This window comes from Coregonus lavaretus (genome assembly GCF_964263955.1).
Source record: "Coregonus lavaretus genome assembly, chromosome: 2".
Lineage (NCBI taxonomy): Eukaryota > Metazoa > Chordata > Actinopteri > Salmoniformes > Salmonidae > Coregonus > Coregonus lavaretus.
In genome coordinates this window covers 51,512,324-51,527,747 of record NC_139989.1, presented here as the reverse complement: position 1 = coordinate 51,527,747, position 15,424 = coordinate 51,512,324, and the positions used below count along the sequence as shown (strand labels likewise).

The 15,424-nt window shown below is 43.9% G+C and overlaps 1 protein-coding gene across 1 annotated transcript; it reads left to right on the top strand.

The window, feature by feature from the left end:
* Positions 1–1,104: 1,104 nt before the first annotated feature.
* On the top strand, positions 1,105–13,945 carry LOC311144497 (glial fibrillary acidic protein-like; the record flags this gene model as incomplete). The annotated part of the gene is made up of 9 exons (XM_084180523.1): positions 1,105–1,631; positions 11,821–11,881; positions 12,019–12,114; positions 12,260–12,421; positions 12,602–12,727; positions 12,893–13,113; positions 13,360–13,403; positions 13,581–13,666; positions 13,895–13,945. 9 exons carry the CDS (start codon positions 1,105–1,107, stop codon positions 13,943–13,945), a joined length of 1,374 nt encoding a protein of 457 aa, XP_084036649.1.
* Between the last annotated feature and the right edge of the window lie 1,479 nt (positions 13,946–15,424).

The following is a 15,424-nucleotide window of genomic DNA, read 5'->3' as shown; positions in this document are numbered from 1 at the left end:
TTATTATAACGATATTTTGTTTCTACTCCCCTCTGTTTTCTCTCCTACTTTTGTCTTCAGTATCTCACAATAGTTTGGAGATACTGTGGTCAATGTAGCTATCCAATAATTGATTAACTGTTCTTGACTTCTATTTGATGTACCTAGATAAGACAAGAGAGAGAGACAAACCTAACTAACTTGCTCTTTTCTTAGTGTGTTATGTAATTGTACCCATTCCCATTTTGACTCAGACAAGGAGAAGACAAAAGAGGAGCAGAGGAACAGGGATGGGTGTGAGACGCTCCTAGACGGTGCTGCTGTCACACACAGAGTGGCGGGGGGCCAGTCAGAATAATACCAATAAATCCGGAGGGCTTAGTGGGATATTTTGGATGCCAAGCGAGACGGAGTGCCACACAACAACACAGCTACTATCTGACCCTCTCTCTGTCCCAGTTTTCTCTGTCCCTCTCTTTTTCTGATACTATTAGTCACCAACTAACAGGGACGGGGGATGGAGAAAAAGAGATCTCATTCCTTCACCTCCCTGCTTTTCTTCTTCCCTTTCAATCACACTCTGTCCCCATCTGTCTCTGTGTGACTGAGCATGTGTGGGAGGCAGGTTTGATTTGGTGGCCAAGCTCTGTCGCACCAAATCCTATTCAAACAAGTACGAGGGAGAGAGAGAGAGCGAGAGAGAGGCCAGGAGACATTTGCAGCTGAGTGGACAAGCACAAACAATCCCTGGCACACAGCTTTTGAGTATCACATAAACCACCCTCCTCTCTCTCTCTCTCTCTCTCTCTCTCTCTCTCTCTCTCTCTCTCTCTCTCTCTCTCTCTCTCTCTCTCTCTCTCTCTCTCTCACTGATGCTCTCATTCTCTCTCTCTCTCTCTCTCTCTCTCTCTCTCTCTCTCTCTCTCTCTCTCTCTCTCTCTCTCTCTCTCTCTCTCTCTCTCTCTCTCTGTCTCTCACTCTCTCTCTCTCTGTCGGTCCCTCTCTCTGTCCCATTCAGTGACCGGCCCGTCCCCCCCGCCCCTCCCTGTGTACTCTCTCTCGGGATGGGGGGGTATCTATCCCTATAAAAGGCATGTGTGTGCCCTGACGGCTTCATTCCCTGCCATGGAGAGTCAGAGAGTCCTGTCGTCTTACAGGAAGCGTTTCGGGCACCAGGGGGCCGGCAGCGTGGGTGGGGGCTTGAGGCTCAGCAGCCTCTCCTCCAGCCGCCTCTCCCTCCATGGGAGCCCCCGCCACATAACCCACTCCAGCACCATTTCCCGCCTCTCCCTGGGGTCAGCTGGAGGGGCCCTGCTCCTGGGGACCCCTGGGAACCGGCTGGACTTCTCGGCTGACTCACTCCTCAAGGCCCAGTATCGGGAGACGCGCACCAACGAGAAGGTGGAGATGATGGGTCTGAACGACCGCTTCGCCAGCTTTATAGAGAAGGTGCGCTTCCTGGAGCAGCAGAACACGGTGCTGGTGACGGAGCTGAACCAACTGAGGGGGAAGGAGCCCAGCCGTCTCGGGGACATCTTCCAGGAGGAACTGAGGGAGCTGCGCAGGCAGGTGGACGGACTCAGCGCTGGGAAGGCCCGGCTGGAGATAGAGAGGGACAACATGGCTGCTGACATGGCCACGCTCAAACAGAGGTGAGAATGAGGCAGTCTCATTTCCATCACTAGACTTTGGCACTGATCAGTCTACTTTGTTTTAGTATTTTGGTGTTCTAATTGATATTGTGGTGTTCTAATTGCTTCAGCAGTCTGTCCACTTAACTGTTTATTCGTAATTAGATTTTGTGGAATCCTAGTGTATGGCATGTGGCTTGTTAATTTTGAATTGGAATCTTTGCTACAGTCTAAAAGCAACAAGTGGATAGTTGCCATAACACAATTCAGTATACCTGAATATCCTGTTACATGATAAAATTGCTCAGTAGATGCTTTGGTTTGTTAGTTATTGAAAACACTGTGGTCTGAGAAGGCTCTACTCATGGGTGTCCCTCTTTATAAACTTGATCCAGACCAGACCTCTACAGCCAGTCAATGAGTGTGGAGGAATGGAGGAAACAAAATAGTGCTGATTTCCACAAAGAGACCAGGGAGCCAGGCAGATGTTCTGTTTTTGCCTGCTCCCCCTTTATACTCATTCATAAAATGCATGCTTCTTAATGCTGTTTATTGGTTTATTGCTTAAGTGGCATAGTTTATAGTTATGAGGTTATAGTTTATGTTTTCACAGGGTGTTTTTTTGTTGTTGCAAAGGGCAAAGGAAACATCTAAGTGTGTAATGTTTTCAGAGCCTGTGTATACTATGGACCAGAGACGTGTGTGTGAGAGTCACTGCTCTCTGATTACAGTTATTTTCAATTGCTTTGGTGCAGTATGTGATATATTTTCACAATGCTTAGTACAAAACTCAAAACAGATCATCAAAAAGGCAGTTATTTCAAAACTCTAAGCACATTTTCAATTAACTAAGTACTACATAAAATCATAGTCCCTTTTTCACCAAACTTAATCAGTGTTTCATCTGTAAATACATGTTTCACATTCACAATGTAATACATGTTCATATAAAGTAATTGCTTTTCACAATGCAATGCTCACTTTACTTTTGATGATTGTCTTCTCATTTGTTAAAATAAATCTTACTATTACTTAATCCGACTGCTCTTAATTGATAATCACTTAACCGTTTGGTAAACTTATAGATTTTTTTCAGTTTTTTCTACTACAGGTTTAGAGAACTACATAATGAAAATGTATGTTGGTAAAGTATAAACATAGAAAGTATGATATATACTGTAATGTACTATTATGATGATGAAGCATTTATAAGCATTTTATAAGCATTTCACTGCACAAATCAAATCAAATCAAATTGTATTTGTCACTTCGTAAACAACAGGTGTAGATTAACAGTGAAATGCTTACGGGCCCTTCCCTACAATGCAGAGAGAAAGAGTGAAGTGGCACTATGAGGAAGATAACTTGGCTATATACATGGGGTACCAGTACCAGTACTAGTGCACCTGCGATAACATCTGCAAATCTGTGTACACCACCAATACACTTTGATTTGACTATTATGATTTGACTTCACAGTAAAACATTTATAATCTGATATTGACAAGATCAGAGATGTTCTCTGCCATACAATTGAAACCAGCAGTAACTACACATTTGGTCAAATTGAGTTAAGACTGAAATCAGGCTTTCTAGTCTCCTGGTTCAATTATCTTCCGTTTCAAAGAAAATTTAGTTTCAAATTTGCAGTAACTACACTATCCAAGTAAAAACCAACGCAAACAGCAGTAAGTGAAGTTACTAAGTGAAGTTACTGCGGTTTGCCTTGGTATTCTATCGGGCTCCGAGTTCAGGCCATCCCGATCATGACATACCCTCACACACATCATGAGACAGTCAAAAGTTGGATAAACACATTTAGATTGTAGATACTGCACTTTGCTTTTGCATTACCCATATAGTTGTTTAAGGTCAGACAAAGGCAGAGTACAGTATCAGCATTTTAGGGGTCATAGGTCAGATAAGTGTTCATGGTTATATGCATAAAAAATGACTTAATAATAAGATAATATATCAGTGCATTATCACTTATCTACCTACAACATATTTGGCTGTAAAGCAAAACAAATACTTTAAAGCCATTTTTCTCAGATTCACTGTTTGCGTAGACTGCTCTTTGCCTTTGTAGGGCAGTTCAGGTGGCTTCCCTGCCCTTGCCCTTAGTCTGCCTCCTGTCCCTCCTATCACCATGGGCAAACAATGGCACTATACTTTGCATAGACCTGTTCTGCCTTAAAGTGGAACTGACATCATTTTAGAAACATGAAATCTTATTAAAATCTATTCATTTACACCCCCAGGAAGAATATGACACATAAAAAAGCGAGCTCTTAGATATGGTCATTTTCATAAATTAATAGAATGTTTGGGAATGACATATAGTAAGGCATTTGTGAAAATTCTATAGCAATATATAGTGGGAAAGCAGCAGTGCGATTGGACAATTAATAGACACTGCAGTAAATAAAACGTAATAATAATAATCATCTGTCTCGTCCAGGACAGGAGTCTACGCAGACCGGTGCGCCATAGCCAATCAGAGTTACAGTAGGCCTATATGAAAATAAGTAATTTGCCACATGGGCCTGCCATCATTCCCTTTGAACTGGACTGTGTGTTTACAGGCAGTAGCAACAGCGCGACTTTAGGTCATTAGAACGCATTAGCCAAAAGCCACAAATAACACCTGAATGGATTTCTGCAAATATGTAAATACCACAGGAGTCCTATTGTTCAAACAACCATGAAAAGGTAAGCGCTCTCCATTAGTTGCCTATGCACATCAACAACAACAACAAGATCAACAACTAATGCTAGCCAGAGCGAGATGAGCTAAAATCTAACGAGGGCACATTAGATAAACCCTCTCAGACTTTTTCAGCTAGTTGGTCATCAAAATTGCACTAATAAACGATGGGGAATAGTAGTCTGCTCGCCCTTATGCAGCTTGCCTGCCAATGCATGCTTGTCCCAACCCACATTTTGACACTTGAATGGGAATTTGCCTGCCCATTTGATCGATGTCAAATACACTGCTCAAAAAAATAAAGGGAACACTTAAACAACACATCCTAGATCTGAATGAATGAAATAATCTTATTAAATACTTTTTTCTTTACATAGTTGAATGTGCTGACAACAAAATCACACAGAAATTATCAATGGAAATCAAATTTATCAACCCATGGAGGTCTGGATTTGGAGTCACCCTCAAAATTAAAGTGGAAAACCACACTACAGGCTGATCCAACTTTTATGTAATGTCCTTAAAACAAGTCAAAATGAGGCTCAGTAGTGTGTGTGGCCTCCACGTGCCTGTATGACCTCCCTACAACGCCTGGGCATGCTCCTGATGAGGTGGCGGATGGTCTCCTGAGGGATCTCCTCCCAGACCTGGACTAAAGCATCCGCCAACTCCTGGACAGTCTGTGGTGCAACGTGGCGTTGGTGGATGGAGCGAGACATGATGTCCCAGATGTGCTCAATTGGATTCAGGTCTGGGGAACGGGCGGGCCAGTCCATAGCATCAATGCCTTCCTCTTGCAGGAACTGCTGACACACTCCAGCCACATGAGGTCTAGCATTGTCTTGCATTAGGAGGAACCCAGGGCCAACCGCACCAGCATATGGTCTCACAAGGGGTCTGAGGATCTCATCTCGGTACCTAATGGCAGTCAGGCTACCTCTGGCGAGCACATGGAGGGCTGTGCGGCCCCCCAAAGAAATGCCGCCCCACACCATGACTGACCCACCGCCAAACCGGTCATGCTGGAGGATGTTGCAGGCAGCAGAACGTTCTTCACGGCGTCTCCAGACTCTGTCACGTCTGTCACATGTGCTCAGTGTGAAACTGCTTTCATCTGTGAAGAGCACAGGGCGCCAGTGGCGAATTTGCCAATCTTGGTGTTCTCTGGCAAATGCCAAACGTCCTGCACGGTGTTGGGCTGTAAGCACAACCCCCACCTGTGGACGTCGGGCCCTCATACCACCCTCATGGAGTCTGTTTCTGACCGTTTGAGCAGACACATGCACATTTTGCAGGGCTCTGGCAGTGCTCCTCCTGCTCCTCCTTGCACAAAGGCGGAGGTAGCGGTCCTGCTGCTGGGTTGTTGCCCTCCTACGGCCTCCTCCACGTCTCCTGATGTACTGGCCTGTCACCTGGTAGCGCCTCCATGCTCTGGACACTACGCTGACAGACACAGCAAACCTTCTTGCCACAGCTCGCATTGATGTGCCATCCTGGGTGAGCTGCACTACCTGAGCCACTTGTGTGGGTTGTAGACTCCGTCTCATGCTACCACTAGAGTGAAACCACCGCCAGCATTCAAAAATGACCAAAACATCAGCCAGGAAGCATAGGAACTGAGAAGTGGTCTGTGGTCACCACCTGCAGAACCACTTCTTTATTGGGGGTGTCTTGCTAATTGCCTATAATTTCCACCTGTTGTCTATTCCATTTGCACAACAGCATGTGAAATGTATTGTCAATCAGTGTTGCTTCCTAAGTGGACAGTTTGATTTCACAGAAGTGTGATTGACTTGGAGTTACATTGTGTTGTTTAAGTGTTCCCTTTTTATTTTTTTTATCAGTGTACATTTGATTGACAACTAAGATATATGCTAACTGTGGATAACAGTTGTTCAAGTTCAGCATAGCTAGCTAGCTAGCTAGCAAAGCGATTCATATTTCTTGCTAGCTAACAAAATGACACTTTAATCTCTAACGATATGAGGGTAAAAAGTTGGTCACTCAGCCACTCCAATGACATGACATCCTCCCAGCAGCTAGCTAGCTAACGTTAGGCTCTGTGTTTCTAGCTTGCTAAATAAATAGCTAGCTACATTAATAGATACACTTGCCCAGGGGTGTCAAACTCAATCAGTGCATGGGACATATTGAAAAAACACAACGAATTTGCGGGCCAGACATGGCCTATTTGTTTTTACAAAAAATCGTGCAACTGCGACCCAAACAGGCCATTGTTTTTTTTTTTTTTATATGGCCCTTTATAATATCCACTAATGTACATAGGATGCTGTATATAGTATTTTAACATATTAAAACAAAATTAGAGATAAATAATATTTGTCCAGCCTTTGCTGCTATGTTCGCAGATGCTGCGACGCTAATCAAAAAGTATTTAATAACTTAAAATAACAAAAACGTAGCTATAGGTTGTTGTAACATTCAAACTCAAAACATGTTTTTCATTTTTTTGCACTGCATTGATCACCCGTGAGGTTGAATGCAGCATTGCTGTATGGTGCACTCAACATGTATTGTAGTTGAGTAGCCAGCCTAGGCTACTGCTCAAATGTTGCTGTAATGAGCCTACATGTTTCTCCTTTGCATGGTGTTTCGTTGCAGGTTTAGTTTTTTGGTTATTCATTGTCAAGCTTTAAAAATCGAAGCCAGACTGCAACCTTTTAGTAGCCTAGCTAGGACTGTGGCATGTGTCTGTTTACTTTCTCTTATCTGCCAGCTGTAAACATGACACACGAAAGCAGCGGAATTGAAGTTGAATTCACCGATGCGAGCACATCAGGCTATAATTTCATAAAATAGATTACTCAACTGTTTACTCATTTATACTCGCTTGTGTGTACTATGCGGCCCGCGGGCCTTTTGGGACTGACTTCTGATCATTGCCCTTGCTAGTTTGATTGTATTGACAGTCCCAGCCTACACTCGTCCATTTTTGTTCGAAATATTGAGTCATTAAAACTGAAACAGTGCATCCCGAATGGGTGGAGGCAGCAAACAATGTACCAGGCCAGCTGTGATTTACAAACTGATAGCAATATTTTTTGGACTACCAAGAAATGTATTATTATATTATACAGAACAAAAATATAAACGCAACATGTAAAGTGTTGGTCCCATGTTTCATGAGCTGAAATGAAAGATCCCAGAAATTGTCCATACCCACAAAAAGCTTATTTCTCTCAAATGTTGTGCACAAATGTGTTTACATCGCTGTTAATGAGCATTTCTCCTTTGCCAAGATAATCTATCCACCTGACAGGTGTGGCATATCAAGAAGCTGATTAAACAGCATGATCATTACACAGGTGCACCTTGTGCTGGGGACAATAAAAGGCCACTCTAAAATGTGCAAATTTGTCACACAACACAATGCCACAGATGTCTCAAGTTTTGAGGGAGCGTCCAATTGGCATGCTGACTGCAGGAATGTCCACCAGAGCTGTTGCCAGATAATTGAATGTTAATTTCTCTACCATAAGCTACCTCCAACGTCATTTTAGAGAATTTGGCAGTACGTCGGTCCAACTGGTCTCACAACCGCAGACCACGTGTAACCTGCGGGATCGTCTGAGACCTGCCACTCTGACAGCTGATGAAACTGAGGACTATTTCTGTCTGTAATAAAACCCTTCTGTGGGGAAAAGCTCATTCTGATTGGCTGGGCCTGGCTCCCCAGTAGGTGGGCCTGGCTCCCAAGTGGGTGGGCCTATGCCCTCCCAGGCCCACCCATGGCTGCGCCCCTGCCCAGTCTTGGGGAATCCATAGATTAGGGCCTAATATTAGCAGTCTTAAACACCTCACACACATGGTTATGGGCTTTAAAAAAAAGAAGACACCTGTACCATGTCAGATATAGAGTTGAAATGTATTACATTTTGAGTTTGCATCCCAATATTATACTTTATATACATCACAGAATACTGAAATATAACAAAAATGTTTGACATAGAAACACCAGATTTTCGTCGGCTATATTTATTAATTATGAAATTATGAAAAATATTAAAAACATTCCACCCATGAGGCCACTAAGTCATTTGGCTGCAGGAAAGGGCTACTTAACTCTGACCATTCCCGTTCACACCCTAAAAGAAGACCATGTTCAAATGTAGACCGTGAAAAGGTATTATGTGCACAGCTATAACTGTATGTAACAAAGGCATCCCCATTACAATAAACATGGATCCAAAATGATGTTGCTGCTGTCTTTTTGATTGGGGGGTTTCACATTGCTTTACTAAAATTGCATTTGGCAATGCAGTTCTCTAATACCGTAATATATTACATTTACATAGCAGGCGCTTTTATCCAAAGGGACTCCAGTGGGAATCGAACCCACAACTCTGGTGTTGCTAGTGCCATGCTCTTATTACGAACTGAGCTATGTACAGGACCACTAAAATACATAAGTACAATACAATACTGTAAAATACAATACATATTACAATACAGGTGGAAGATGTATGATTGTCATCCCCATGAGCGTACCACCCTCCTTCAGGCCATGAATGAGTCATGTAATGACATCAATCCAGACCTATGTCAGGCTTGGATTCTCCATGCCAAAAGGATTTCCCCCAGGTGCATGAACAATGAGGACATTTACTGCGATGTCGATGAGAACCAATGGACAAATGCTCATGACAGGCTTGATGCAAACTAGTGCCTGCTAAACGTTATGTTTCTTTCATCTGATTACAGTACACCTATGTTATAATTACAGTACCAGTCAAAAGTTTGGACACACCTTCTCATTCAAGGGTTTTTCTTTAGTTTTACTATTTTCTACATTGTAGAATAATAGTGAAGACATCAAAACTATGAAATAACACATGGAATCATGTAGTAACCAAAAAAGTGTTAAACAAATCAAAATATATTTTATATTTGAGATTCTTCAAATAGCCACCCTTTGCCTTGATGACAGCTTTGCACACTCTTGGCATTCTCTCAACCAGCTTCACCTGGAATGCTTTTCCAACAGTCTTGAAGGAGTTCCCACATATGCTGAGCACTTGTTGGCTCCTTTTCCTTCACTCTGCTGTCCGACTCATCCCAAACCATCTCAAATGGGTTGAGGTCGGGGGATTGTGGAGGCCAGGTCATCTGATGCAGCACTCCATCACGCTCCTTCTTGGTCAAATAGCCCTTACACAGCCTGGAGGTGTGTTGGGTCATTGTCCTGTTGAAAAACAAATGATAATCCCACTAAGCCCAAACAAGATGGGATGGCGTATCGCTGCAGAATGCTGTGGCAGGTTAAGTGTGCCTTGAATTCTAAATAAATCACAGACAGTGTCACTAGCAAAGCACCCCCACACCATAACACCTCCTCCTCCATGCTTTACGGTGGGAACTACACATGCGAGATCATCCGTTCACCCACACCGCGTCTCACAAAGACACGGCGGTTTGAACCAAAAATCGCACATTTGGACTACAGACCAAAGGACAAATTTCCACCAGTCTAATGTCCATTGCTTGTGTTTCTTGGCCCAAGCAGGTCTCTTCTTCTTATTGGTGTCCTTTAGTAGTGGTTTCTTTGCAGCAATTCGACCATGAAGGCCTGAGTCACACAGTCCCCTCTGAACAGTTGATGTTGAGATGTGTCTGTTACTTGAACTCTGTGAAGCATTTATTTGGACTGCAATTTCTGAGGCTGGTAACTCTAATGAACTTATCCTCTGCAGCAGAGGTAACTCTGGGTCTTCCATTCCTGTGGCGGTCCTCATGAGAGCCAATTTCATCATAGTGCATCGCAGTGCTAGCTGTGCCACTAGAGATCCTGGTTGGAATCCAGGCTTTGTCGTAGCCGGCCGTGACCGGGAGACCCATGGGGCGGCGCACAATTGGCCCAGCGTCGTCCAGGGTAGGGGAGGGAATGGCCGGCAGGGATGTAGCTCAGTTGGTAGAGCATGGCATTTGCAACGCCAGGGTTGTGGGTTCGATTCCAGTGTAAAAAATAAAAATGTATGCACTCACTAACTGTAAGTCGCTCTGGATAAGAGCGTCTGCTAAATGACTACAAATGTAAATGTAATAGTGCTTGATGGTTTTTGCGACTGCACTTGAAGAAGCTTTAAAAGTTATTGAAATGTCTTCATGTCTTAAAATAATGATGGACTGTCGTTTCTCTTTGCGTTTTTGAGCAGTTCTTGCCATAACATGGACTTGGTCTTTTACCAAATAGGGCTATCTTCTGTATACCCCCCCTACCTTGTCACAACACAACTGACTGGCTCAAACGCATTAAGTAGGAATGAAATTCCACAAATTAACTTTTAAGAAGGCACACCTGTTAATTGGAATGCATTCCAGGTAACTACCTCATGAACCTGGTTGAGAGAATGCCAAGCGTGTGGAAATGTCATTTTCAGTCAATTTTGATGGGTAGTGCAAGTGTATTGCCTAATGTGAAAACAATGTATTATACTGTAATTTACAGTACTGTAGCAAATTACATTCAAAGGGCAATTTTTTGGTTTTTGGATTAACTGGTCGTTAAAACAACTAAATTGAGAAGATATCATTATGTTGTGTTTTGGTGATTAAATCAATTTCACTTATATTTAGGATCAATGGTTGTGTGGTGAAAGATGTCTCCAAAACAAAATGAGTGCACAATAAAAGGTTTTGAATGTAACTAACGGGTGTTAGTTTTGTACTAAGAGTTTTGAAGATTCATCACATACTTGTGAAAATAGCACCAAAGCGATTGAAAAAAACTTTAACACACAGCTGCTTTTCCCCTCTAAGAGCTCAGTATGAGTGACGATGGTCATGGGTGACAAGGTTAAAGGTCAGTTAGTGTTTCCTGCTGGTTTCCCAACTCTACTCTCTAAGACCAATTAATCTAACAGTCTCTGAAAAGATACAGATCTGCGTTTGGGAGTGTGTGAGCATGTGTGTTTACGTGTGGGGCAGATGGGGGCAGATGGAGTTTGGGAGTGTGTGTGTGTGTGTGTGTGTATGTGCGTGTTTGTGTGTGTGTGTGCGTGTGTTTTTGGCTCCATTGTGTATGCGTAAACTCCACCCCAGTGGGAAGGCTAATGGCAGGCTGATGGATAGGAGTGAATGGCTAATGATGCGTAAGCTCTCCATTCAGCTGAGCTCAGCCCACCTACTGCCAACTCTGCTACTGCAGCACGGAAGACAAGTGGTACTCACACAGTCCTTATCATCAGTTTATTCATGTCATTATGTATACAAGGATATTCATACATAGACACATTTGATCATATCCTGATCCCTTCACTTTTTTGGATGGAAAAACATGATCATATATTTTGGGTCATGGGTGGGCTCATGACTGGGATTCATTGATTTTGTATCAATAGAGAATAGGCTGAAACTATGTTTTATCTGAGGTGCATGGATCCTCTGGGTGACCAGTGAGTGGACTTAGTGTGCACCCTAACCCTGCCTCACCTTTTATCTGTCTGTTTTCTCTTTTTTCTCACTCTCTCTTTGCCTTTCAATCAGACTGCAAGATGAGATGGTTCTTAGACAGGATGCAGAGAGCAACTTGAACACCTTTAGACAGGTGAGGTCCTTTCTCTCATAATTCGTATCAATTTCACTGTTATTGACCATGTTCCTCTTTGTATGTGATCTTCACAGCCCGTGTTTTTATATGAGGAATATACACGTCACATTGACCTAAGGATTCTCTGTGTGTAGGACGTGGATGAGGCATCTCTGAACCGTGTCCAGTTGGAGAGGAAGATAGACGCGCTGCAGGATGAAATCGCCTTCCTCAAGAAGATCCACGAGGAGGTGAGCTTCAGCTTCCCCTCGTCTCTATGGCAATCTCTAGTCCTTACTGACCGACCTCTGTTTCCATCTTTAAAGTAAATAGTGAATATTCAGAGAGTGAAAGAGGTGACCTTTAACCTTTAAGACTGTGGTTGGTTCTCTATAGGAGCTGCGTGAGCTGCAGGAGCAGCTGATGGCCCAGCAGGTCCATGTGGATCTGGACGTGTCCAAGCCAGACCTGACCGCTGCTCTGAGGGACATTCGGGTCCAGTATGAGTCTGTGGCCTCCTCTAACATTCAGGAGACAGAAGAGTGGTACCGCTCCAAGGTCATATCAGAAAGCTTGGGCTATTGCACATACATGTACAAACATTACTGCACAGGCAGACACACTACCATACAGATCAACATGCATACAGCCAGGTATTGCACAATGCACACATTGACAACACACTATAAGATACAGACTTTTGAATTATCCTGTCTCTTCTTTTGTTGTTATGCACAGTTTGCCGACTTGACCGACGCAGCCACTCGGAATGCAGACGCCTTGCGATTGGCCAAACAGGAGGGCAACGAGTACCGCCGGCAACTCCAGGCCATGACCTGTGACATGGAGGCACAACGTGGAACAGTGAGTCGTCCAATCAGAGCAGAGTGTGCTGTATCAACAATGAGACATGAGAAGACCATGAGTCCCATGACTCCCCTCTCTAACTGAACCATCTCTCCTCTTTCATCTCTTTCTAAACCTCTTCCCCCTTCCTTTCCTTCTCCCTCGCTTCCTCCTCTCCTGCAGAACGAGTCTCTGGAGCAGCAGCTGCGTGAGATGGAGGACCGCTTCTCCGTGGAGACGGCTGGTTACCAGGATACGGTGGGTCATCTGGAGGAGGAGATCCAGACCCTGAAGGAGGGGATGGCCAGACACCTGCAGGAGTACCAGGACCTGCTCAACGTCAAACTGGCCCTGGACATAGAGATCGCCACCTACAGGAAGCTGCTGGAGGGAGAGGAGAGCAGGTGAGGAGATTAGGGTGGAGAGGAAGGAGGGTGGTGGAGGGAGAAGAGGGTGGAGAGGGGAGGAGGGAGTGTAGGAAGAGAGGAGGGAGGAGGGAGGAGGGAAGGTGAGAGAGGGTGTTGGAGGGAATAAAGTGGAGAAAACAAAGTGGATAAAATGAGCTGGGTCAGGAGGAGACAGTGTGATGAAGAAAGGAAAGAAAATAGACGGTGGCTGGTAGTTACTGATACTCTCTTCCTCTTCCTCAGAATCACTGTTCCAATGCAGAGCTTCTCTAACCTGCAGTTCAGAGGTGAGTAAGGGTATCCCGACCCAGCCATATTAGCTTACTCTATCATGGCATTGAATAATTTACCCCAACCATATGAATGATGTGCTGATGCATAAATCTCAAGTTAGCATTCGGCTCTGACTGGATTCATGGGCATCTGAACGCTAAAGGTCTCTCTCACCCTCTCCCTGAGTATAGAGACCAGTATGGACACTAAGTTCTCTCCAGAGGCCCATGTCAAGAGGAGCATCATAGTGCGGACTGTGGAGACTAGAGACGGGGAGGTATGTAGAACATCATAGATCATTGAATGAACCCATGGGGGATTGATTGCCATATCCGATGCGTGAATGTGCTTGTATTTCCTGCTTAGCTCCTCCAGAGGGCAGCATGCTACATTGTATTATTCAATACATGCAATTTCACAAGCTTTCAGATCACTTACAGACAGTCCCTCCCTACTGCTGCATCTACAACCTAACATGCCCTGTTCCCTGTTCTCTGTGTTTCAGATCATTAAGGAGTCTACGGCTGAGAGGAAGGAGATTCCTGACAGTCCTTAAAGGACACATGGTGCTAGCTATGTCTGTCACACTGTCCCCACTCCACAGTAAGGCTTGGAGGCCTTGCATGATAATGATACCCTTTCCTGACAAGGCACCTCCCTCTTCTCCAAACCTCAAAGTCAGTTGCTACCACCTCACCATCCCCTTCCTCCCCTCTTCATCATCATCACCCCCAGACCATGTTACATCATTAAATTCTTAGGAGTTGCATTTTGTTGAAACTAAAAAAAAATCCCTCATTGCATCCTTTTTAGCACTTTTGCCAAAAAGTTATATTTTTCTATTACTGTAACTGTAGCTTGAGTGTGCTTGTAGATAGGCTTTAGTGCTAGGAAGTTTGGCCTTGCACCTTAGAAGGAAGGGTCTTGGACTACTACCCTTTGTGATTAACAGACTTCATGCTGGGAAATGTATTTTTTGTTCAGCTCATAATAGTGACAGTTCAGAGTGGGAAATGTTCTCATTGTGTTTGGATAGTAGCCAGAGAGGAGGCCTTGAAATGTAGTGACTGTTATTCAGCTGGTGGCAGGGGTCATGCTGAAGTTGTGTGGTTTGAGTGGATGTGAGAAGTCAAGAGGAAAGTACAGTTGCTGGGGTTAGCAGTGGACAGGATGGGTCTCAGACAAGGAAGATGACGTGTGTTCGACAGTGTTTTTGGCAGAACTGTTGGTGAAAATAAGCTGATTTAACCCTCCCCCAGGGCCAAACACCATATCTATTTCATCCCTCCATCATACCCCCCCCCCCCCCCCCCCCCCCCCCCCCAACCCAAGGTTCATGTTTTCACCTGTCAGCTCTAGATACTATTTATTATCTTCTTGTCTGCATCTTACAGTAGCCACAGCTGAACCACACTGCAGTAGGTCAAAGAAAAACCTAAAAGATGTGAACATAACCTTAGTTTTGACCAACATTATGACAACCCGTTAACAACAATAAAACCATGTTGTTTGATTAGTATTTGTGTCTGAATGAGTCTTTTGTGAATGACAGTTGAGTTTTTATTTGCTTTGTTTTGTCCAACACAAGCTGTTGCTTGGATTGAATGTGTACTATTGTATGATTGTGTGGGCTCATGAAATAAAGATAGATACAGTACCTGCTCACTGATGAATGCTACCCAGGATATTTACCTTTTTTCATGAGATTATTTTATATACCCAGCACCTGCAAGATGTTGATGTGCGTACACTATGTTAGAAACTGGTTGTGTGGGCCGCCAGATTTCAGGAGGACAGTTGGACACTTGTTGATTGGTCGTAATCAATGGAAGCCACATAATCATAATCAACATGTGTCATTTATCATAATGATAATCATCCATCCATATGTAAGCTCCTATCTGTCTGCGGTGAATGAGTATATTAATGAGTCTGACAGCCAACCTCTGTCTCAGGCTCCACATTAGAGGTATGTGGGAGAGATGATGACTGGCATGGCAGACCGCTGAGATTGACAGGAGTGGTCAAAGTTCAT